Source organism: Aspergillus wentii (assembly GCF_001890725.1).
Source record: "Aspergillus wentii DTO 134E9 unplaced genomic scaffold ASPWEscaffold_1, whole genome shotgun sequence".
Taxonomy (NCBI): Eukaryota; Fungi; Ascomycota; class Eurotiomycetes; order Eurotiales; family Aspergillaceae; genus Aspergillus; species Aspergillus wentii.
Window position 1 is genome coordinate 3,078,123 of NW_024467832.1, and position 23,251 is coordinate 3,101,373.

At 49.3% G+C, this 23,251-nt stretch overlaps 7 protein-coding genes across 7 annotated transcripts; 3 read left to right on the forward strand and 4 right to left on the reverse strand.

Annotated features, from left to right (window-relative positions):
* Positions 1-181: 181 nt before the first annotated feature.
* On the reverse strand, positions 182-1,615 carry ASPWEDRAFT_102820 (glutamate dehydrogenase; the record flags this gene model as incomplete). Its single annotated transcript, XM_040827512.1, has 2 exons — positions 182-1,515; positions 1,570-1,615. The coding sequence occupies 2 exons, from the start codon at positions 1,613-1,615 to the stop codon at positions 182-184; spliced, it is 1,380 nt and encodes a 459-aa protein (XP_040694876.1).
* Positions 1,616-4,591: 2,976 nt separating this feature from the next.
* ASPWEDRAFT_76983 (uncharacterized protein) lies at positions 4,592-5,269 on the forward strand (the record flags this gene model as incomplete). The annotated part of the gene is made up of 1 exon (XM_040839542.1): positions 4,592-5,269. A coding segment is annotated over one exon (678 nt), but the record flags the coding sequence as incomplete, so codon positions are not given.
* Positions 5,270-7,432: 2,163 nt separating this feature from the next.
* On the reverse strand, positions 7,433-8,095 carry ASPWEDRAFT_34700 (uncharacterized protein). Its single transcript, XM_040834070.1, has one exon. The coding sequence runs from the start codon at positions 8,087-8,089 to the stop codon at positions 7,523-7,525; it is 567 nt and encodes a 188-aa protein (XP_040694878.1). The 5' UTR covers positions 8,090-8,095; the 3' UTR covers positions 7,433-7,522.
* Positions 8,096-8,604: 509 nt separating this feature from the next.
* Positions 8,605-9,694, reverse strand: ASPWEDRAFT_34701 (uncharacterized protein). Its single transcript, XM_040834071.1, has one exon. It carries the CDS (start codon positions 9,434-9,436, stop codon positions 8,996-8,998), a length of 441 nt encoding a protein of 146 aa, XP_040694879.1. The 5' UTR covers positions 9,437-9,694; the 3' UTR covers positions 8,605-8,995.
* Positions 9,695-10,045: 351 nt separating this feature from the next.
* On the reverse strand, positions 10,046-10,729 carry ASPWEDRAFT_23310 (uncharacterized protein; the record flags this gene model as incomplete). Its single annotated transcript, XM_040832461.1, has 1 exon — positions 10,046-10,729. The coding sequence occupies one exon, from the start codon at positions 10,727-10,729 to the stop codon at positions 10,046-10,048; it is 684 nt and encodes a 227-aa protein (XP_040694880.1).
* Positions 10,730-11,400: 671 nt separating this feature from the next.
* On the forward strand, positions 11,401-14,838 carry nut1 (putative RNA polymerase II mediator complex subunit Nut1). Its single transcript, XM_040834073.1, has 6 exons — positions 11,401-12,109; positions 12,156-12,406; positions 12,450-12,512; positions 12,559-13,065; positions 13,112-13,643; positions 13,691-14,838. The coding sequence occupies exons 1-6, from the start codon at positions 11,506-11,508 to the stop codon at positions 14,773-14,775; spliced, it is 3,042 nt and encodes a 1,013-aa protein (XP_040694881.1). The 5' UTR covers positions 11,401-11,505; the 3' UTR covers positions 14,776-14,838.
* Positions 14,839-19,155: 4,317 nt separating this feature from the next.
* ASPWEDRAFT_167237 (guanine nucleotide exchange factor) lies at positions 19,156-22,674 on the forward strand (the record flags this gene model as incomplete). Its single annotated transcript, XM_040830124.1, has 2 exons — positions 19,156-19,665; positions 19,714-22,674. The coding sequence occupies 2 exons, from the start codon at positions 19,156-19,158 to the stop codon at positions 22,672-22,674; spliced, it is 3,471 nt and encodes a 1,156-aa protein (XP_040694882.1).
* Positions 22,675-23,251: the final 577 nt, after the last annotated feature.

Genomic DNA, 23,251 nt, shown 5'->3' on the forward strand with positions numbered 1-23,251 from the left:
CAGAGGAAAAATATAGTTCAGTCATATCATTCATGATAAATGCCGTTAGGATATAAACATTGCAAAAGAACCAAAGAAAAAAAACCCGGCGCCTCTATGTCCGCACGCTGTTTGAAAAAGAAAAGGGTAAAAAGAAAAAAAAGGAAATTCATCAAAAAATCATGTCGACGGGGCGACTGATTTACCACCAGTCACCGTGGTCCTTCATGGCGGCGACGACCTTGCGGAAGCCGGCAATGTTGGAACCAGCGACGAGAGAAGGCAGGTTGCCGTCGGCGGGGGTGGAGAACTCCTTGGCGGTCTGGAGACCGTTGTCGAAGCAGTCCTTCATGATGGCCTTGAGGCGGGCGTCGACCTCCTCGGCGGTCCAGTTGATGCGGGCCGAGTTCTGGGCCATCTCGAGACCGGAGACGGCGACACCACCGGCGTTGGCGGCCTTGCCGGGGCCGTACCAGATGGCGGCGGCGCCCTTGTTGGACTCACGGTGGGCCTCGAAGACGTCGACGGCGGCCTGGGTGCAGCCCATGTTGGAGCCCTCGGCGATGTAGCGGCAGCCGGCGGCGATGAGGGCGTTGGCCTCCTCGCCGGAAACCTCGTTCTGGGTGGCAGAGGGGAGGGCGACGTCGACCTTGCCGACGTGGGTCCAGGGACGGGCACCCTCGATGTACTTGAACTTGTTGGCGAAAGCGGCGTCGTTGATGATGGAGGTGAGCTGCTTGCGCTCGACCTTGAGGGCGGCAATGGTGTTGATCTCAGCGGGGGTGAAGCTGTCCTTCTCGCCGGTGACGACCAGAGAGCCCTGGGAGTCGGAGAGCGAGACGACGGAACCGCCGAGCTCGATGACCTTGAGGGCGGCGTACTGGGCAACGTTGCCGGAGCCGGAGATGGCGACGCGCTTGCCAGCGAAGGACTCCTTGCCCTCGGAGACGTGGTTGATCATGTGCTCGACGTAGTAGACGACACCGTAACCGGTGGCCTCGGGGCGGATGAGCGAACCACCCCAGCTGCCGCCCTTACCGGTGAGAACACCCTCCCACTGGTTGCGGAGCTTCTTGTACTGGCCGAACATGAAGCCGACCTCGCGGCCAGTGACACCAATGTCACCGGCGGGGACGTCAGTGTCGGCGCCAATGTGCTTGGAGAGCTCAGTCATGAAAGAGACACAGAAGCGGCGGATCTCGTTGTCGGTCTTGCCCTTGGGGTCGAAGTCGGAACCACCCTTACCACCACCCATGTTGAGGCCGGTCAAGGCATTCTTGAAGATCTGCTCGAAACCGAGGAACTTGAGGATGGAAAGGTTGACCGAGGGGTGGAAACGGAGACCTCCCTTGTAGGGACCAAGGGCCGAGTTGAACTGGACACGGTAACCGCGGTTGATCTGGACGTTGCCGGCGTCATCCTCCCAGACGACACGGAACTGGATGACACGCTCAGGGACCGAGATGACCTGGAGAGCCTTGCGGTACTCGGGGTTCTTCTGGAAGAGGGAAGAGTTCTCGAGAGTGGAGGCGAGCTCTGTATACATTAGTATCGACGATCATACGATATCAGATATGAGACAGAACATACCGTTGTAGGCCTGCTCGAACTCAGGCTCGTGAGGAAGGTTGGACATGGTGAAGGTAGATTTGAGGGATTGATTAAGCGGTTTTGAAGATTTCCTTTCCGCCGGTGAGAGGCAAAAAGGCTTATCAGAGATAAAATGTGGGGGGGTATACAATTGAGAAGAGAGAGATGGAGGAGAGAAGGATGAGGATGGAGAGAAAGAAAGAGCGAGAATGAAGAGGAGAGAGGAGGATTTATGTGTGTTCTGAAGACGGGGCAAAGGAGGAAGAGACAGCGGAGACGCAGCCGGAGTCGGACGAGAAGCACGAAAAGAGAGAGCGGAAAGCGAAATGCCGGATTGGATCCCGCCGGTGAAGGTGGAGAGGCCGAAGTTCGGGAGGCGAGGAGGAATTAATGTTATCGAATACTTTATGGTCACAGAATGGGTTTATCTCTGCGGCCTTCCGGGAGATTATCGTGGCGACTGGATTTTTTCTTCTTCGTCTTCATTTATTTTCTTCGTCTATTTTATTTGATTTTTCGTCGCCTACCGTATGATTGCGATTATTCATCGTCTGATTTTTATTCTTTTGATTGATGCCCCCCCCTGGGAGCCCGTACAGCGCCAAGTGTCACGTGAAGCTTCCGACCGTACTACTACCCTCTGAGTACTACATACAACTACATACTACCGTCGATGACCATCAAAAATCAATGTCTATGACACCATGTAGAGACACTGACCAGACCTTGACCAGTCCCTGTCCTGTGCTTCCCACACCCCACGGGCTCTCCATGGGGTCGTCGCGTGACTGAAACGTTGATCGTCTCTATGCTGTCCCTCGATCACTGATAAGAGCCCCGCCAATCAGAGGCCCCCATTCCAGTTAAAGTAAAAGTCATGTCATTTAGTCAAGGGAACTGTGGGTCGCGGGGTACTTCTTGTGATCGTTTTGCCGGGTCAAGACTGCATTTTGCTGTTAAAGTTATCATAGAGGATCGACTAAGTTTACTCTATGCCCCCATCCGATGCCGGTGAGCTCTTATCTGGGACGGCGTTATTCAATTGCTGGTATAATATTTATAAAGAGGCAAGTCACTCCCACTCCTCCAGACAGATTGTACAGCTCAACCACCTGATTCTGGCCACATGACCTAGCCAGTCCTCCAATTACTTATACCGTTGACTTCCCTCGCTTCGCACTTCCTTCCCCTCCATTGAGTTTGATCATGTACCACCTCAATTTCTTGACTCTCACAGCATCCATCATCTACCGATATCCGGAGTATTCATCAGTCATCAATCTCATCCATCAGTCATCGGAAAACAGTCCTTAGTTTTGTTTATGCTATATGAATACTCCCATTCACCCTGCCTGTGTTCTACCCTACCCCCGACCCCCTCTTGGCTCTGTCTGATCCTTCCGCCGATTTCAGCGGAATCCGGAGGACTCCGCACGGAGAACGCGCATCTCCGCACTTGGGCTGTGGCGGTGCACGGTGGCGGTGTCACTTAGAGTTGCCTACCTTCTTTTTGTCTTTATCATTTTCTTTTTTAGGCATCATTGTAGATCATTGACAACAAACATATCCCGACGGCGTACTCCGGTGAGTCAGTCGACAGCCTACGAGTACTGCAGTAGTGCAGCGAGTGTACCATGGATAGAGGTGCAGTAGGGCATATGCAACGAACCTCAACAGTCGACTGACTAAGCGTTCTCTGACAAGCCGCACGACACGATTGGCCGATCAGATGGAACGTGTGCAGAATTCCTGGAAATGCCAACAATAGTCCGAGTTGATCATGCTGTTTGATATGGTCTATTATTATATATGACAGCTGTCTCACCGCTATCATTTACAGATCCCACCAGTACAGATACTACCAGTATAGTATACTACTAGGCCGTAGGTAAGTATCGATCGATCGCGTGGCAAATCCAGATGATTAAACCAAATCGGGCGGGCTGAAACGGGCAAAAGTGAAACATCGATCAATCGCATAGACAGGCTAGTACCAGACAAGTAACACCCGATCGAATGATACAATACCGGCGTACCGCTGAAGATCATCCACTGGTTGTCCTCGGCCGGTCAGGGTCTGTTTGGAAGGTTCAGATGACCAGATCTCCCAGACTCCCCCCAATGCACCCTGACGAATCCCTAATATTGTTTCTTATTATACCAACACCTGAATTATTGAGGCTATCTGACCGCTGAATCTACTAGCAGGCAAGACTATAGACGCCACGGCCTGGGACAGAAAAAGAAATACACAACCACTGGCAACAGGTGACAGTCCCCAAAACCGGGACAGAATCCTCGTTAATCTGGCTGGCAGCCAATCAGGATGCAAACAAGCACTGTGAGATCAGTTTAATATTAACTAGTAGATTATTTCTCTGACAGACTATTAGTTCTGTATTGTTGTTGTTGTTATTATTATTATTTGATGATTATTTCAGATCCACCGCTGAAAAAGGACACGCGATGGTCGTCTTGGGCTTCCTTTCGCCATCACCAATCATTCCTCTGCCCCAGGGGCTGCCCGTAGATCTGAGCAAAATAATACTTACACCCAAACATTTTATACAAATCCACTTTCTCCAGTTCCACTTCTTTTTTCTTTTCTTTTCCCTCCCGTTTTTCCCATCTCTTCCTTCCTTTTCTTTTATTTCTTCTTCTCTCTCAGACTGTACGTCTTACCCTAACGGCATCATGCTCCCATTTCCCTAAACCCTCGCTTCCTTCTTTCTTATGTCATGATTGCTGCCTCTCTAGATGGACCTCACCTAGCAGATGTCCGTCAACGATTCTCATCCTGGCAGAGGTCTAGGTCGTAACTTTCGCAGCCTGTTTCGCTCCCAGTCCTCCTCGACTCCCTCGCCTCGTCACCGAGTTTCCCTCCTCCTCCGTCGAGGTCGAAGTGTTTTTTCCTCTCGGGAAAGGTTGGCTCTACCTAGTTATCTCCCCTCGGTCGATCGCCTACTAAATCCTCAGACCCGTCGACAATTCATCCAATATGAACCCTGGCTCTTCTCACTTTGATCCGGCAACAATGGTGGGACTCTCGGAAGCGTCCCAGGGCGCGGATAACTTTGACATCTTCGACTGGTATCCGCGTTATCAGAACTGTCAGCGTTACTTTCTAGATCACGCCCAGCACAGCGTCCCCGTTCAAGCGCTCTCTGCCTTTTTGAATATCCGTCTTCCCTTTCAGTGCCAGCCTCACCCCGTCAACTCGACCACGACCCCCATGCCCACGCCCACGCCCACAGCCCCATCCGCAGCAGCAGCAGCGGCGGCTGATACATCCGCGACAGCGTCGACATCGACACCCTCAACACCACCCGCCCCATCATCAACCCCCTCCGTCTCACTGATCCCCTACCTCCGTCGCCTCGTCGCAACCGGAATGGACTTCCCGGGCGTCCTGCACGGCTTCTTCGGTGACGACTGGGGTGCAGGCATCGGGCCGCTCCACGAACAAGAACGACGCAACTACCTCTTCGCCGCGAAGAGCGGGGGCTGGGCCGCGGTGAAAAACGACTACGATATGCCGCCGCTCGAGACGATACCGTTTCTACGTCCGCTGCAGGGGCCGCTCGATTCGGAGATTGAAGCGGCCGAGAGGAGCTGGAGTGAATGGTTGGCCATGGAGGATTGGATGGTTGGGCCGAGAGCACCGGATCTGTTGAATGATTCTTCGTCGTCTGGGCGGCCGCGAAGTTCGAGGGGTGTTTGACCTTTCTTACACTTTTCCTTTATACTATTTCTTTACACATTATTTTATTTCTTATATATGGGTAATAGGGACGGGAATGGAGAAGGACACGGAGTTCAGCGGGCATTGTCGATAGAAAAACCAGATATTCTCCTATGAGACGATGATCAATGATTGATGCTCCAGTACAGACAGAACCTATTTTTCAGGCAGTATTTTTTCTTTCTATTTATCTTCTATTTTCCATTTTCCATTTTTCTTCCTTACGAAACTGTGGGCGTGGCACACTACGGTGAGCCCCTGAGCCCTGACCAAGACCCAAGACAAGGCAGGCCAACAAGAAACGGCACGGAGCATTTGGTGTCTGCGATCGGGACCCCACTGGTTTGGTGGATCTCACAGACCTAGGTATGGACGACAGTCGTAGGTACCTAGTAGTACTATCAATATGAATAGAATAGAGTACCTAGATCTCAACGTATCAGCATATTCTATAATAGAAGTATACTATAGTATAGTATACTAACTAGACAGAAGTACCTACCGTTAAATTATGTACGTACACCTACGAAGTAGGTGTAAGGTAGTCTCCTGAAAGTGGCTGGCTGAACAGAGGGGGCTTAATTTAGCCTCTGGGCCATTGAGCGTTCGTTGTCGGGGGTTCGCGGGTTATGGATATTCTGATCGGTCTGACTAACTGTATTACTGTATCAGGTATTACTGATACTACCAGTTAGTACGTAGTAGTAGTAGTTAGTTGAGTTGTCTGGGGTCGGAGAATTATCCAGTCTTTGATTCGACGCGTCAGCTACTACAGTCTACTATGTGCACTACATAGTATGTGGATGTTCGACAATTCATTCAGAAGTCGATACATCCATTACACATACACACAAAGGTAATCTGGAAGAAGAAAAAGAAGAAACGGCAAACCATCTCCGTCAACCAGACAAAATTTTCAAACCGTTGACTCGACCCATGGTTCAGCCAGGCGATGAAGCCGACGATATGACTGACTTCTCCTAGTGGTACGAACCATGTGGATAATTATCGGGCCAACTTGTTACGGACGTTGGATACACTTTACAGTCATGTTGTTACTTACAGCGTATTTATTTCATTGTCATGGCGTATGCAGAAAAGTGGATGACTTACCATATAGAGTTATCTCCACATACTGCGATGGATCTAGTCGTGGTGTTAGGCTGGATTAGCCTTGCCATCTTTACCCAAGTCGGTAGTCGTTTAGCTGGGGATGGTGTATCGTGTATTGACTGATAATGAATTCTCCGAGTTTAGTACGATGTATGTCTGAGTTCTGACATTAGTTTATCTGGGTTTGAATTTCCAAGGGAATTCATTGGCTTGGCTTCTGGAAGAACACGTAGAACTTGAATAATGAATTCGAAGCTGTTAATTCTTCTAGCGTATTCGGTCATGCCATGTGGCATTGTCAATACGGACTCCAATGGCTCTCCACAATAATTGTCCTGGCAAGTAAGTTGGGTCTTGGCTCGTCTACATACCGTAACCATCGGCAATCCAGAAAATGGACCTATCAATTTTCGCATCTTGTGATAGCACAAGTCTAGGACAAGTGAGTTGTATCGGAATACTTTTGCGGCATAGAAAGTAAATTCTAAAAGTCAGTCAGTCAGTTCCACCTCTGATGGTGGCCATTCTTTCTTCAACCAAGCAAGATTTTCACTGAGTCTGAGGCCAGCTCCAGTCAGGAGTCTTGTCTGCACTCGTTTGAGTCATATAATCGCTTGACCTTGTGTGCTCGAAGCATCAGTGGGTCTGTCTGGGAATTAACGTTGTGGATAAAATCAGACGATTAGATTGTGGGCCATGACTAATCATCGAACAGAGTATAGATATAATGCTCGAGTTGAAGAAGTAAGATCCTTTTATGCCTTCTCAGATCGTCAGCCCTCTTACGATGCAAGCATCATATTCGCAAGATCTGGTGGTAAATCCTCCATTCCCAGGCCAAAAATATACGCCATAAACACCCGCAGGCTATACACATCCTTTACCTCGACCACGTCAAACGGGAAATCATCCAGATCATTCAGCTTGTCCTCTTTCTCACGGGCGAGTCCCCGGGTGCGGATACAACATCCACAGCCCGTGGTGCAGTGTCCACGATCCCAGAGCGGCCGGCTACTTCGAGGCTGCTCGCAGCATCCACACTCGCTCACAGCAGCCTCCCTTTTGGGCGCAATCTTCCCGTAACCAGGCGATCAGATGCTAGTCGGGGTTTTGTCTGGTGGTAGTCAAGGCTTGACTCGGAGGACTGCGCCCCATGTTGCTAGTCAGCTTCCACAGTTGTCGGCGATAGGCCCAGAATGCCTCGTTGAGGCTGCTGGCTTCCTCCTCCACCGCTGTCAGCCGGGCTGCGGTCTCTTTCGGGTTAGATGGCGTCAGTTCCAGCTGTTTCTGCAAGGCTTGCATCTCCTCTTGCACATATATCTCTCGCTGGACTATCTGTCGACCCTGGATGTCCATCTCCACAATCTTCTGGCACCAGCTGGGTATGTCTTTCTTGGGGTCGGCGATCCACTCAATAAACCGTATCCCTTGAGCCATTGTGTACTCTCCCACCTGCTCCAGCTGCGTTTCAAGCCATTCCATGTCAGGATTCCCAACGCCGTTTTTCTGGAAAGCTATGCGGATTATTTCCCATTTCTCCTTGATGTCCAAATCTGAAGTGAGGAGAGGTAACAACTTCCGGAGATTTTTGGACTTGGCCAGCGTCCCGTTTCGTTTTTTCTCCTGATCTTTGGCTTTTCTCGAGAGGCATATACTGAATTTCATCGTGTCTAATACTTTGCATCTATTGAGAAAAGAGAAATTCAATGGATCTGTTCTACTGCTTGTCATTTTCATATCATACAAACGGATGATGCAATTGATGAGTAACATCCCAATAGAGAGTTGACATTATATATCTAACTAGCATCCTGACGCTGTCTGAACAAACGCCGCCCCCTCATCCTTCGGCTCCTCTCCACTTCTCCTCCTTCTCCTCCCCCATTCGACTCCCCTGGTGTGCCCCGAGCTATTTCTGTCGATAATTGTATAGCAATGGTATAGCGGTTCCGAGGCTTGTGACAAGAAGCCACAACTCCAGGGCCCTGGGGCCCAAGGAGGGATCAAACGGCTGTACGCGCCATCTAGCGAAGCTATTGACTCAAGTCAGTGTATTTATAATTCTTGATGCGTTTGTACATACTAGCATTGGGCCCATTTGGCCCCGATGTAGACCCTAAGGCCTACCACGGCGAGTATGACTAACCCGCCAACAACCATACCAAAGACTTTTGGCATTGGCCGAGAGGTATAACAATGGGCTACTGTTGCTGTTCCATTGATAGATGTAATGCTTTTGTATTGGGTTACAGCCCCCAGATAATTCAAAGATGAGTGCCGTCGAGGCAGTAACAATCCATCGTGGATATATTGAAGGATTTTGGCAGCTTTCCTGTTGAGGTAGACAATGAGATATGAAGAGGGAAGAGAGGAGAGGAGAGGAAGGTTGGGTTCTTTTAATTGCGATTGAAGCGTGAATCGGAAGGAACGAATTGAGGCAGTGAAGAAGGCAGTCACTGACAGTCACTCTGGCAGTGACTGCTCTCTCTACAGCACAGACAATCTCACCATAGTTAAATAAAACAACCAAGGTATCATTAAATGCCAGTCTGCAGTCTGCAGTCTAGCAAGCTATCCTCCTCCCCCTCCACCTCCACCTCCACTGCTATTTCGACTCCTCCTCCTCTCCTTCTCCAGCAACGACAATCCCGTCAACAAAACCATCGTATCCCAATCTCTTCCAAAATCCTTATTAATCTGAAGCTTGCCTGCCTTCTTCCAACTCTTCGCGCCATTATTCGCATACACTGCCAGTAACTCTCCCGTGCGCTCATCAACCAGTTTGAAATTCCTCTGGCTAAGCTTCGCCGGCATCGACTCCTCCACTCCAACCGAGTGCGTTCGCTTCCACAGAAACGATCGTCGTTCTGGATGCCCCGATGGAGGGTGAATAGTCATTTCCCATCTGTAGTTTGAATGATCCCACGTTTGCTTCGTCATTTCCTCCCATATCATCGCGTTGGGATCGTCTGGATCGCCCAGTCCGATTTTCAGCAGAGAGGATGATTTCATAAATTTACATACTGCTGCCGTTGGGCCGGATTGGTCTGTCCCTGTGTGGAATGTCACGTCTGGTTTGCGGGGCGTAAAGGAGGAGTTTTTGACGAAGAAGAGGGGCGATTTGTCGGGATTGGAGATGGAGAGGTTGAAGTGGGATTTGGAGTGGTAGACGTGGAAGATGCGGGCGCCATCGGCGGGGTGGAGATCAGAGTAGATGGAGGTTGAACTCTCCTAAATGCTTGGTGATGTAGACATGATGTGATATTAAGGATATTAAGGATAGATGAAGAGAAATGAAATATGGGAAATGGAGATACTTATTTATACTACTGCCACTGATCTGCATCTAAATTGGCTATTTTAAGGCTCGTGTAATAAGGTTTGCGGTGGAGTTGGCGAGTACGAGCTGCCAGAAACGTCATCCACATGATCTTTATACTATTTACTACTATCATAATAGATGATATCGACTTTGGAATTATCATATTTGATCAGAACATTAGCTAGTTGTTGCTATCTTTTCAATGTGCACGTGTCTCGGTATGCAATCAAAGCTCCAGGAAATATTCGGTTCCACCGCATGGAAAAAGGATATCGCATTCAAATCAAGGCTTCCCTAGTCTAACGACTGCCAAATCCATAATATTCGAGATTGCACATGGACAAAATAATATCGGTGTTGTGGCCATCGAAAGGAATAACCCCCACAATCCCAATCCAGCCTCTCGAGAAAGACTTAAAAGCTGCCGGTGTCCAAATTGATTTCGATAGCCCAGCTTCCAGATACATGGCGTCACCCACTTCGACATTCTCAAGACAAATTCCGTCGTTATCGAAACCGTCTGAGATATTGGTATAGACCTGGTCACCGTGGGCAAAGAGGGGATTGGCGTATGGAGTGGAATGGCCATAAATGGTGATTTTCCATGGCACTTCGAGTCGGTTCTTGAAGAATCTTTTGAACTTTTTCGGGGGAGGACCGGCGTCGTAGATGTTGTTGCAGAGAAAGTGGCAGCAGAAAATGACTCTGCCGCCTTCACTGGCGTAGGAGAGCACCTTGTCCAAGACATGGGAATTCTTTCGACGGATGATTGCAGGATCTGTGACGAGGATAGCCTGGGGCTTTTTCTTTGCAGAGAGATGGTTGATGGCGGTTTTGGCATCTTTGACGACGTTGGTATTGACATGGTTCGCTTCGAAGGCATTGTGAAGATCCTTCGAATATTTTCTGGTGTTGCCAGATGACGACAACGATATAAGCAGTATGGAAGGAGACCGGTTGTTCTTATCAGAGCGCGAAGACATGATGAAGTAGAGCGTTGCTTTGTCAGGGCTAGCAGATGAAGGAGTGGGAGAAGATTTGGGGATGGTTTTGTAGAGACTTGAGTGAGTTGGACAAGTGTTGAAGACTGAAGCAGCCCGTGAGGTCAAGGTCGACACTTCTAGCTCTCAGTGAATGTGAAGTGGGACATTCACTGTCCACTGAATAGAATCTTCTACTATGGCTGGGAGTTTAGGCTACATCTGCTATTTCTGTCTTTTCTATTCTGTTTGTATAGCAAACATGCTTTTTTTTTTTTTTTTTTAGGGATATCTAGGCAACATAGTCTGACGGAATATAATGTATACTCTTGATTAGCCAAATTTAGAACACTTTTCTAAATTTGACTAGATATGGTCGCAGCTTTATCTAATGTGAGTACAAAAAGGGCAAACGATATATCTTTGAGGCCGCTTGGATTTCTAATCGCAGTCAAAGACAACTAACAATTGACATTGAAGAAAGACACCAAAAGAAAAGCCAAAACATCTTTCACCAAATAATCAATACTATCATATATAAATATAACCGCAGAAATATAGGTGGTATCTGTATCCCAATAAGGCGATTGTCACATGACGCTTAGTCATCCACGTGACCCAACCATCCCATCCAAACAATCATCGGCTTCATGATTTCTCCCAGATCGAACATCAAACACAAGGGCAAAATGCCCAGGATTTATGTTCAAAGAGTGAACTGCACAGATACCCGTTAGATTACTGTTTGCTATGATATAGCCCGCAACGACACCTCCAACATGGCGTCCGAACAATGGAGAACCTTTCTCCATCGATGCTTGATGCATCGCATTGACGCGACCGAATTCAGAGATCTGTCCAAGCTGTTATTTTCAAAATGCTCCATCTCAGAAACCAACCTGATCGATGCGCTGCTCGAGTGTCGCGCAGCCACGGGGGTCAAGTGGGATCCGCTTCTCCCGCTGTACATCGACTGCCTCTGCAAAATGGGCAAAGTCAATCCCTCGACCGTGCTGGGGTCGTTGTTGAAGCATTCGTCCATCCACGATAAACCGCAGTCGCCATCGACGCCGGCGAAGAAGCAGCAGAAATGCTACACGCTCATGACCGACATTCGAGTCGTCCAGGATGTCATGTTGTCGATTTCCACGGGGAATACCCCCCAGACTCTGGCGGAAGCTATTAATATCTTCTCGGCCGTGGTCGAGTGGATTCAGGCTGTGATCTCCTGGCATAATTCCCATGTCGACCAGAACCAGCAGACAGGCGGGCTGATGAGTTCGCCTGATGTGGTGTCTTTGTTTGAGTCGCTGGGTATTCTGCTTGCTGCATTGTCTGGGACAGGAAAGGGATTAGATGTTCTTTCTTCTCATTCTCATGAAAGTAAGCAACCTCTCTCATCTTTACCATCTAGGAACTTACAGGTTAGGTGTCAAAATCAAACTGGGACAGGCATTGACAGCCTATGTCCCCCTTTGTGTTGAAGTCTCGTTGCCGCTCCGTAATCGATTGGACAGCTTGCAGAAAGAATTCAATCTGTACGGAGAACCGGCTTCCAAAACGTTGGATGTTTCCATGATGGAAGGTGTAAATGTCAATGCACTTCAATTCGAGGCTTCCGTCATGGATGGGGCTGTGATAAACTCAAGAGCTGGTCTCTATATCTATATAAACGCGATGGTATGTCTTTCTTTTCCGTGCTGATTGCAAACTGACTGGTTAGCTTGTGGGTCGTCCTTTGGTTGATGATACTCTGCTCATCAACTATCTTACGAATCGACATGGGGTAAGCATCACTATGCTCTTTACTATGTACGGTACTGACTGCTTAGGGCCACTACGAAGCTCTCATCGAGGAGATTACAACAGCCGCTTTTGATGTGCTGTCGAACGCCATGTACCGCAATGAATCCAGTCGGACAATGTTTGTGTTCCGTTCATTCCTAGTCAATAAGCTTCCTGCTTTCTTTGCGGCCATGCTGGCCGCTTCCATGGTGACTATCCCGATGGAAATGTGTATAAGTCACGCGTTGAGCCGACTGGACCCGAATACATTTCCGTCGTTTTCGCAAATGTTCTCCATGCAAAGCAACACGGTCTTGTCTGATGTGAGGCAAGAGTTTCTCTTTGCCTGTGCTTTGCACCGGTTGATCCCAGAGTCTAGCATTGAGCGTCTTCTGGGCGAGAATCCTATGCAAACCCTTCCAACGGGAGGACAATACATCAAGGATGAACTTGTGTCGCAGATCAACAACAGCCCCGAACGGACTGAACAGTTGATCAACGAGATTGAATCGATGGAGGGTAATGCAGGTGCGATAGTTGGGGCAATCACAGAGGTATGCATGCAGTCCATGGCTCAATGTCCAACGACTAACGTGATAGGTCATTCACAATCTCTGCAACCAAAAAGAGACGATGACGCTGAAGAATATCTGCAACTCACTCTCTCGACGTCCCCAAGCGTTGGACGTGATTCTGCTTTTCCGAGGCACGCGACAGGTTCTACAACCCCTATGCACCTTGTTGGATTCCTGGCATTGGGATGCGGATGAAGGCGAGAACCAGCCTGTCTACGATGAATTCGGTAGTATACTACTGCTCGTGTTGGCATTCAAATACCGATACGACCTGAGACCGTACGACCTTGGAATCTCGAGCAACGACTCGTTTATCTTGCGATTGCTGGAGCGGGGATCGTGCACTCGGAAACTCGAGGATCTGGATGAGAAGCAGAATAAGAATCTAGGCACATGGATCGCAGCTCTGTTTATCGCCGAGGGAATTAGTGAGGAGACCATGTCGGCTTGCAGCCCGCACGAGTTTTATCTCTTGGTGACTACATTGTTCAACCAGAGTTTAGGAGCGTGCGAGGCAGGGAAGCTGGAGTTTGACACGTTGAAAGGGGGATTTGAATGTGAGTCTCAACTCTATGACAGTGTAGGTATCCTTCTGACATGATAGACCTGCTGGAACCCTTCCTTCTTCCATCGTTAGTTGTTGCATTGGCGTGGTTGGGCAATCATATCTGGGAGTCTGACAGTGACCCTTCAATTCCGTTGAAAACATTGCAGTCGCTGGTGACACCCAGCTCTATATCTGGCGAAGGCAAAGCAATCCATCGAACGGTGCTGCAGATTGCAGCGCGCAATCTAGAGGAGCAGCTCAAGGACGTCCGAGCGAACCACCCAAACCGAACAGACATCAAGCCCATCCTGGACGCTCTTGAACCGTACCTCTCCTTCCAACGGGTGGGCAGCAGCCGCAAGAGCGAACTCGAAAGCTGGACGACCAGTTCAGGGGGCGGTCTCCTAGGCAGCATCCGCAACACATTCCAGTCACTAGTACTATGGAGCACGAATCCCGACATCAGTATGGCGCCACATTCGTACACCCACCGGCAGCTTATCGCGGGAGTGCGCCTGCTCGGGTCAGTGCGAGTTCTCCGCGGCCTAATCGAGGAGCTGAAGATGCAAAGCGAAGGCGGCAGTGGCGATATAGCCCTGGACGTCGCGGCGACGATGATCTGTGCCCCGATGGCCGAGTCATTCGACATCGACCCGACCGACCAGGTGGAGCCCAAACAGGAACCACTCCCCCGGTGCCCGATCCTCACACTACGCGACGCCCTCGTCCTGCAGCACCAATCCGTGCCCCGGATCTCCGAAAAGGACCCCCTGCGCGCCGAAGTGATCGTCCGCCTCTATCGACGGGTGAACGCACTATCCTCGCCGCCGTCACAGGTACCCAACCTCGACGTGAGCAACATCATTCACAACATGCAACTCGGAGTGGAAGGATCCGGGCAGATGGAACTAGAGCCGCCGGCCCAGGAGCCCGGTAACGGGGTGGGCGAAGTGGATATCCACCAAATGCTGGATAAGGCAACCGCGGCGGCAGCGGCGGGATATGATGGCGGGGTGGGAGTGGGACAGGAGATGGGCTTAGAGGGCGGGATGGATACGAGTATTGATGATGTGCTGAATGCGGCGGATATGGCGGTTGGGAATCCGGAGTTTTTAGATTTGGATATGGAGGGGATGTTCTGATTTATTATATTATATTATATTATATTATATTCATACAATTCCAATCCAGTCACTCTATCCAACTCCTATCCTTCATATCATCGAGACGATCTACATCATTAGCCCATCGTAATATAGTGAATATAGTAAACAGATCACATACCGAGTATTCAAATGCTCCCCCAAACTAGTCACGGCATGAGGAACACCCGAATGAGGCACCAGGGCATCTGCTAAAGCGAGAGGATCCAAACCACCTTGTGGGATAGGAGTGGCGGAGGCCAATGAGAGGGCGAGGGCGGCTAGGAGGATTGAGAGGTTCATTATATATTATTTATTATAGATAGTATAGATATAGATATAGATAATAGTATTATGGAAATTTGAGATAGCTAACTGTTGTATGGATGATGTGGTTTATATGCTAACTGAATTGTAGGGATTGAGGGGTTGGTATGTGTGTATGTGTCTCCCCTCCTATCTTCCTATCCTACTCCTGCTATGTACGCGACGCGATGGAATGTACCTATCAGTCGAGGGAGGAACAATAAAGCCTTGACAAACAAAAGACAAGCACGCAAGGTACTCTAGGTTGGGCGCTCAACCAAGCCCTGCAAGGTAACACAATAGACAAAACTACCGATAACCTCAGGTTGGTTAGAGACAGAGTGCTGACTGCTGACTCTGACTGACAGAAGTACGTGCGTACAACCTCAGCTACGGGAGAGAATTGCTTCTTTCAAAAACACTATTGAGCAGCCGACATATTCACACAATGACTACTGCCTGCCCTACCCTGTAGAATAAGCAGTTGCTGCAGTAGTTCAGCAACGCTAGGTGTGTGATGGAAATGCACCGACCGCTGCCAAATCACACACACCGAGGGAGGATGGGATGCACGTGAAAGGGGGTGGGAAATAGCAGCAGATTGAGATTTGATTGGAGGATTAGAATCTGCACGAGGAAGAAAAGGAAGCAGAAAAATGAAAAAATGACAGGCAAGAAAAAAAGCAAAATGGAGGATTCTGCAGCTGCAGGGCTGGGGAGAATGGTTGATTGGGCTGGGAGGCAGAGCTGAACAAACAAACGTGCTGATCGGCGGTTATTCTGTTGGTCTGTCACTGTCACTGTGGGCACGCAGCTCGTAGTACCGTAGAAGACTGATTCTGTCGCAGCGACACCGTAGAAATCTGGGGTTATATCATGGCAAAAACCGGTTTGTCTGTCCCAAAGCGGCAGAGATGGACATTGGCCCGTTCCTGGGGGTCGAGGCGAATAGCAGCGCTGATCCTTTCGGTAGAACGTCCCATCCAGGCAGTTGAGGTCCGATATGGGATGCTATCATGCTGTGATTATATAGATTATATTAATCGACGACAGGAGTTGATTGATGTAGATTAATACATATTAATCTGACAGAATGGAGATGGAGAGGGTGAGTTCTTCACGGTCGCAGTGGAGATGGCCAAGTGGTACAGAACGACTAGTATGAAGATGATCTCACTAAATCACTACCATTATTTAGTACTCTACACGACGGTAGCGATCGATCTGTGGATTCTGTGAGTTCAGTAAGTTATGGATTATGGAAGATACTTTTTATTATTCTGTATGGCTTATGACCATAAGTACCTTCATAACTCTCACCGAGGCTATCGAATCCAAAACACGTGACACCCCTATCTCGGGCAGTCCGTATACCAACATCAACACAACAAAAACCAACAGATAACCAACAGATTAACAGTAGATAGAACCAACATAAGAAATAGAACAGAGAATAGAACAGTCAAAGAAACCAACACGGGAAGGTCACAATCTTACGGCCGAAGAAGAATCCAGCGTTCGTTCCGTCCCGCGTTGCTACGGTGTCTGGTCGGTTCGCTAGTGAGGGATGTGGAGATGGAGGAATACGTAGCCCATTTATGGCATGATTTTGGAGGAGGAGGGGTAGATTCAATAGAGCACTGTAGTTTGCACTCTGTCGACAAAGAACCATGGTCGATGATGGATAGATAAATAAATCAGCAGCAGATATATAAGCGATCAGTCAGAATTGATGGAATTGATGATGGTTAATAATGAATCCCAGCAAGTGCTTTAGTCCCGCAGACGAGCACGAACACGTGCCCTGGACTAATTATTAGTCGCTCTTAGTCTTTAGTCTGGACTCGCCTGGAGGAGAGATTCGCGATGGAGAAGAGCTATCACATTGCTTTCTTTGTTGCTAGCCAACTTGGCTTCGAGTATGAATTCTTTGTTCTCGTAAAGGAGTAATTGGCACTAGTAGGCGTTTCTTGTCATGTCACTAGATCAGCGTGATGTGCACTTACAAAGTATACGTACTATGATAAGTTGATAACAGCATAAGTACGACAAATAAATAGGAGAGATACTCCACGGAGCTCGTATGGACAACTCCTCGGATACATGTCGAATGTCGATCTGCTTATCTCCTGTACTCCATTTCCAAAAACACGGACTCGGGTTCCACCATTTCGGTTGACTCTGTAAGTATGGAGGCGTGCAGATTTATTGGTTTTGGGTATTAGATGCAGTGTCATATGTATGTCGGAGCTCCTTGCGTATTAGATAATCTACCCTATGATGTTATACCGGAGTAATTACTTTGTGCATACAACGGAGTATTAGAATATCAAACGGAGATTTCTCCATCTGATCTTCACAATGTGGTGGATGATCCAAGACATGTATTGACTTGATCCATATATGGATATCCCCATATTTCATATTTACTTGAGTCTATGGTCCAAGCTCTGTTTTTGTTTCTGTTCCATGGTTCTATTGTCTTCATATGAAGATGATGATTACATGGACGTACTATGCATTAGGAGTTCAGGAGTGGTTCAGGAACGATCACTGCATACATACATACTATATATAAACATATACGATGTATATCATTATATCATAGATTCGTATAGAAAACCCGATGGATTCTTCACTGCCCTATGGGCCTATGACTATCGCCCCCGAGTTATTTCCTATGTGGACCTGGATAACCAAGACCGGATGACTACTGCCTTCCCCGTACTCCAACTTCATTTCCTCTGTAGTCTGGTCTGTACAAATATAAAAGATCGATTGATCTAGATGGCTCAATTTTGAGCAAGATCCAAGACAACTCCTGCTAAGAAGCATACTAAAAATCAGTGCACAGTACTAAAGTACATCGTCGATCAATCGAGGAATTACGGAACGTGAGGGGCGCCATCGCCACGGCTTGGCGGTGGAGCCAACAAGAACCCCTGTTTGGGCCCATGCAGGTCGTTCACATTGACTAGCGCAAAGTCTAAGGCCCGAAAGGGGCTGGCCCCTCTTCCGGTTGGCCACACGCGAGCCGTTTTTTTTCTTTTCTTTTTTGTTTCTTTTTTCTCTGGTGTGATGGATTGGGCGGATCCATGGGGCCTTTTTTTTTAGGCTCGCGCTACCTGCACTAGTTCTCCGCCGGGAAGGAATTATTATTATTTGTCGAGTCCGTTCCTGCCATAGTAGGGGCCCTGTATAAGGTCGCAATAGTCACGCTCGCCGTGTTCCTTCCTCTTTCTCTCGTTTTTGCCTCTCCCCTCTTTTGCTTCCTCTTTCTTTATTCCCTCCTCTTTCTCTCTCTCTCTCTCCCCCTCGATCTCTCTATACAGTGTATACAGACTCTCTTTCAATTGCCGCTGGTGGCAACTCTCGCTCGCTGGTTTCTGACTTGCTTCCTTCCTCGCTGCTCGTGTCTTATTCCGGCCCTTGCGTTCTGCCACTCGGTGATCCCAAATCCCCTCCAACATCTCCAGTACAACCTCCACCCTACGTCCCGACAGATTTGCTTTGGCTTCGATCCTTGTGCTTGTTTATCCTGTCGTCATCGTCAATCTCTCGATCCTATTTTTTTCCCCCTTCCCTTTTTTTATTCTCCTAGATCCTACTTCTCCCTGGATCCTGGTGCTTGACTCAACCCCTACTACTACAAACCCTCGAAAGCAGGCCATCGAGGAAGACAGGCTCACCATTTTCAAAGGCTGTGCCCAGTTTGTATTTGTCAATTGCTTCTTTTGATCCCTCGTTACTCTCGTTTACTTCGCGTCCCTCGTTTGGTACTATATTTACTCGGGTACGTTTTTCGCGCTCCCCCAGCATTCCCGTCCCTCCCTGGAATCCTGGGACCTCCCCTCCCATCCAAACACTCGGTTTGTTGGTCCTGTTCGTTTATTGACCTTCAACAGTCTTCCCGTCAAATTGATTATATCCGTCGCTCTTCCCTGGATTTATCGGTTACTGTTTGTATACGGAATCGTCTGTTTGCGCTCGTTTAGGATGATCATTGCTTCTCTCGCATAATCAGGTCTATGACCTCTGCGTCCCGCGGATCTATCAACCCACTTATAGCAAAATATGGAACCCACGAAGCCTCACATTGCACCATTGAAGATTGTTAAAGGACCCTCCAACTATTCCGTGTCCACGACGGATCACTCAGCCTGCCATTCCAACAACACTCGGATGACTCCTCCTTTGACTCCCCACGATAACTCAGACACCATGGATCGCTCAGAGGCTCCGAGAGCCGTCTTTCACAACTATCTCCGCGCTTTCTACCCTTTTCACCCATCAGGGGACGTCTCCCCCTCGACAGTTACATTGCCTTTGGATCAAGGTGATATCATTCTCGTGCACTCCGTTCACACCAACGGCTGGGCAGATGGAACCCTCTTGGATACCGGTGGCCGCGGCTGGCTGCCCACCAACTACTGCGAAGCCTACGACCAATTGCCCATGCGACCACTGCTCAAGGCACTAACCGACTTTTGGGATATCATCAGAGGAGGATGCGGGTCATCACTACGCGACTTCTGCAACCAGGACCTGATGAGAGGTTTGATTGCAGGTGTTCGATTTCTTCTGGTAAGTATACTTGCCAATTGAGACCAGTATCCTATTAACAAGACCAAGCAAAAATCCGAATGTCTTACCAGAGAGTGCGATTTGGTCCGAACACACGATGGTCTGCGGCGAAATCGCAAAGCACTCCTATCTGATCTCTCCTCCCTTGTCAAAACAGCAAAGACCTTGCAGGATATCGCCGGCGGTAACCCCATGGATGACGAGGTCGAATATATTCTCGATGAAATGCTCCTCAAGGCTTTCCGGATCGTGACTCGAGGTGTCCGATTCCTCGACGTGTGGAACGAAGAGGTCGGCCTGAGCCGCACCATTGCCGAGTTGGAGCAGTCGAATTTGAAACACTTTGACGTCCCCATGACCCCCGCATCTGATACCTTTGCCGAAAACACCTCCGAGGCCGACACGGAAAGGAATGAGTCGAGATTGATGAATCGCAGCCGCATGGACTGCAGTCGGGCCTCCACCCGAATGGACATGTTCGATTCGAACCCTCGACCTGTCTCCGTCACCACCAAGCGAATTTCCATCTCACACAGAGTGTCTTACACAGGCCCATCTGCAGCGACCCGCAACCCGAACCTTGCATCCGAGCGACTCGGCGCCACGTACGACGCCTTCTTGGGGGTATTGGGATCGTTTATTGGTCTTCACTTGCAGTCTCGCTCCTCGACGGAGCTGATGAACACTACCCAGCAGTCGGTGCACTCCTGCCGAGCGTTGCTAACTGTCGTGGAAGCCGTGTGCGAACATGATCTGCAGGGAAACGAGCTCCTGGACCAGGCCAAGGACAGCATGTACGAGCGACTTTCCGAGCTTGTCCATGCAGCGGGAGACGCTTTCCGACCGGCCCACTCCCCCGACGACGAGATCGTCTTCATGCCGGATGAAGGAAAACGCCTGGTGGACGCCGCCACCGACTGTGTCCGAGCGGCAGGAAACTGCTTGGCCAAAGCTCGCCTGGTGCTTGAGCAAATCGGAGACTTTGAGCTCGAAGCTCTGCCCCAGACCACCACCGGGTCGAACCCGGAGCTCCCCGACATCAAGACCCCGCAGCCGCCGCAACGCACCGACCACTCAGGCGACAGCCAGACTCGCCCGCAGGAGCTGTCACTGCGCCTCCCTCCACCACCGCTGCAGATCCCTAAATCAGATTATTCGCCATCGACCCCCGGCCTCACTGACGACACTACTCCTTCTTCCTTCATCTCCCGTGCTGCCCTAAACAGCCCGGCTCCGACCGTTGACAACTCGTCATTGCCTTCTACTACTATTCTTGGGACTAGCTTCGAGCAGCCGTCCTTTTCTTCTCACGATGCGCACACTGATAGCATCCATCGCAACAGTCACCCCAAGTCCGAGATCAGTGAATCTTTTGGACGGGGTATTACCAGCACCGGCAGCAGCTTTACATACAACAGCACCCTTCGTGACTCTGAAATGAGTGGCGTCTCCCAGACCTCCACCAGAGCTACTTCTCCAGACATTGGCAACCATTACCAAGTGCCTTCGCTTAGGGAAAGCGTCAGCCACTCTACCCTCGCTGAGGAGAACGAGGAAACCGAGGCCAATATCCTCGAGCGCACATACGCTCACGAGTTGATCTTCAAGGATGGCCAAATAATGGGTGGTAGTCTCCGAGCTTTGGTCGAGAAGCTCACGGCCCACCAGTCAACTCCCGATGCCATGTTCGTTTCTACCTTCTACCTTACCTTCCGCCTCTTCGCCTCGCCCGTCGACTTTGCCGAAACCCTCGCCGACCGATTCGATTACATCGGGGATACACCGCACGCTGCCGGCCCAGTGCGCCTCCGCGTTTACAACACCTTGAAAAATTGGTTGGAGTCGCACTGGCGTCATGACTGTGACAACGTCGCCCTGGACTACATTGTCAACTTTGCCAAAACAACTTTGATGGCTAATCTTCCGTCCGCTGGCAAGCGTGTGCTGGATTTGGTAGAGAAAGTTTCCCAGGTGCACGGGCCTGTGGTGCCTCGTCTTGTCTCTTCCATGGGCAAGACAAACACTGCGACCGCTCAATATGTGCACCCCGACACTCCTCTTCCACCTCCCATCCTGGGCAAGAAGGAGACCAATCTCTTGAAGCAGTGGAAGAATGGCGAAGGTACCATCACTATCCTCGATTTCGATCCCATGGAGCTGGCGCGCCAGTTCACCATCAAGGAGTCCATGATCTTCTGCTCCATTCTTCCAGAGGAACTTCTAGCCACCGAGTGGATGAAGAAGTCTGGTTCGTTGGCTGTGAATGTCCGGGCCATGTCTACCTTGTCCACAGACTTGGCGCATCTCGTTGCCGACTCGATCCTGCAGCTGGAGGAGCCCAAGAAGCGGGCTGCCATCATCAAGCACTGGGTCAAGATCGCTAACAAGTGTTTGGAGCTCAACAACTACGACTCGCTGATGGCCATCATTTGCTCCCTCAACTCTTCCATGATCGGACGTCTCAAGCGAACTTGGGAGGTGGTGTCGCACAAAACCAAGACCACCCTAGAGTACCTCCGGGGTATCGTGGATGTATCCCGCAACTACGCTGTCCTTCGTCAACGATTGCAGAACCACGTTCCTCCATGCTTGCCATTTGTCGGTACCTACCTCACTGACCTCACCTTTGTCGACCACGGAAACCAGGATCTGCGGAACCTGCCCACTGATGATGGCGAAATGGCTGTGATCAACTTCGACAAGCACATGAAGACAGCCAAGATCATCAGCGAACTGCAGCGATTCCAAATCCCTTACCGACTTTCCGAGGTCCCAGAGCTGCAAGCCTGGATGCAGAACGAACTGGTCCGAGTGCGCTCCAACGGTGAAAAGAGCCTGCAAACCTTCTACCGACGGTCCCTTGTCCTCGAGCCACGAGAAACAGCTCAGCAGCGCCCCAACCTGCCGACCGACTCTGGATCTTCGATCATCGAGAATGCCAAGGACAAGTTTGATTTCCTATCTTGGACTCACCAGTCCAAGGCAAAGTCCGTCGCAACAAATGGTTGATTTGTTCATATATTTCTCATGCAGCGTTCTCACGGCCGTTGATGTTGACCTCTTTACGAATTATGACTCTAATATCCGTTGCGATCTATTCTGCTAATGCTTATACCGGTGTTATAACTTTTATTGACACCTATCCTTTTTTATGTTTTGTGAATATCTTTCATTCATTTCATCATCATCTCGGGCGGCATTTGTGATCTATCATTTACATGTTTTTTCTTGGTTTCATCATTTCTTCTGGACAAAAATGACTGCAGTATACCAATGGTCAAGGTTGAATTGGAGTACAGGAAGGAAAGGAAAATCAACAGGGGCACACAAAAAGAGGGAAAAGGTTTAGACAGGTGAGCCTCGCGGCTCTGGCAGGGAAAAAGCAAAACAGTCCCTTTTCTTTTTCTTTCCTTTTATTTCCCTTTACTCTTACTGCTTTTACATTCATTTCAACCCTTGGATATTTTTCTTGACACTTTGGATATCGGTCGCGCGGCATACAATAATCGGATTTGGACTGGGATTTGGAATTGGTACTGGTATGGGGTATGGTATGGATCATGGCACACAAAAACATGGGACGGAC